Source organism: Condylura cristata, unplaced genomic scaffold (assembly GCF_000260355.1).
Source record: "Condylura cristata isolate star-nosed mole 26May11 unplaced genomic scaffold, ConCri1.0 scaffold00225, whole genome shotgun sequence".
NCBI classification, from domain to species: Eukaryota; Metazoa; Chordata; class Mammalia; order Eulipotyphla; family Talpidae; genus Condylura; species Condylura cristata.
Genome location: NW_004567326.1, coordinates 5,642 through 6,212, shown reverse-complemented (window position 1 = coordinate 6,212; position 571 = coordinate 5,642). Strand labels below are relative to the sequence as shown.

Below are 571 nucleotides of genomic sequence, written 5' to 3'. Positions count from 1 at the left end.
CGCGGGGGGCCGACGCGGGGGGCCGCGCCCACCTGTGCAGACAGGCATCCTGGTCCACGTGGCCTGCTGCCCGGCCATCACGCACTGGCTGGACGGCTGGCCCTGCAGCCAGTACCTGCGGACGGAGGGGTCAGCGGGCGCGTCCGGGCCTGCCGGCCCGGCCCAGGACCGACCCGGGGCCACTCACCCCGGGCTGCAGCTGAAGGTCATGGTGTCTCCCACTCTGCGGCTGCGGGGCCCCTCAACCTGCCCGTGGGGGAACGGGCCCGGGGGTGGACACTGCGCCTCTGGGAGAGGGAGGACGGTGAGCGGGGGCCGCTCGGCGCCGCCCCGGCCGGGGCCCCGGGCGTACCTTGGCACGTGGGGGGGGCGTCGCTCCAGTGCCCCGAGGACAGGCAGCGGACGGTGGCGCTGCCGTTGGGCAGGAAGCCGGGGTCGCAGCTGTAGGTCACGGCCAGCCCCGGGACGAAGGTGCCCACGCCCTGCGCCGAGTGGCGTCCGTGGGGAACGGCGGGCAGCGGGGGGCACTCCAGCGGGACATCTCGACACACGGGGCGTGGGGGGACAGGCG

General features: G+C 76.9%; 1 protein-coding gene across 1 annotated transcript in view; it reads right to left on the bottom strand.

Annotated features, from left to right (window-relative positions):
* The window catches only part of CR2 (complement component (3d/Epstein Barr virus) receptor 2), a gene marked incomplete at both ends in the record, with an annotated part of 13,570 nt that overhangs the window by 7,508 nt on the left and 5,491 nt on the right, over window positions 1-571 (bottom strand). Inside the window, 3 exons of the mRNA XM_012734963.1 lie at window positions 43-115; window positions 188-287; window positions 353-541. Of these exons, the coding sequence (XP_012590417.1) occupies window positions 43-115; window positions 188-287; window positions 353-541 (362 nt within the window). The remainder of the gene's footprint in view (window positions 1-42; window positions 116-187; window positions 288-352; window positions 542-571) is intronic.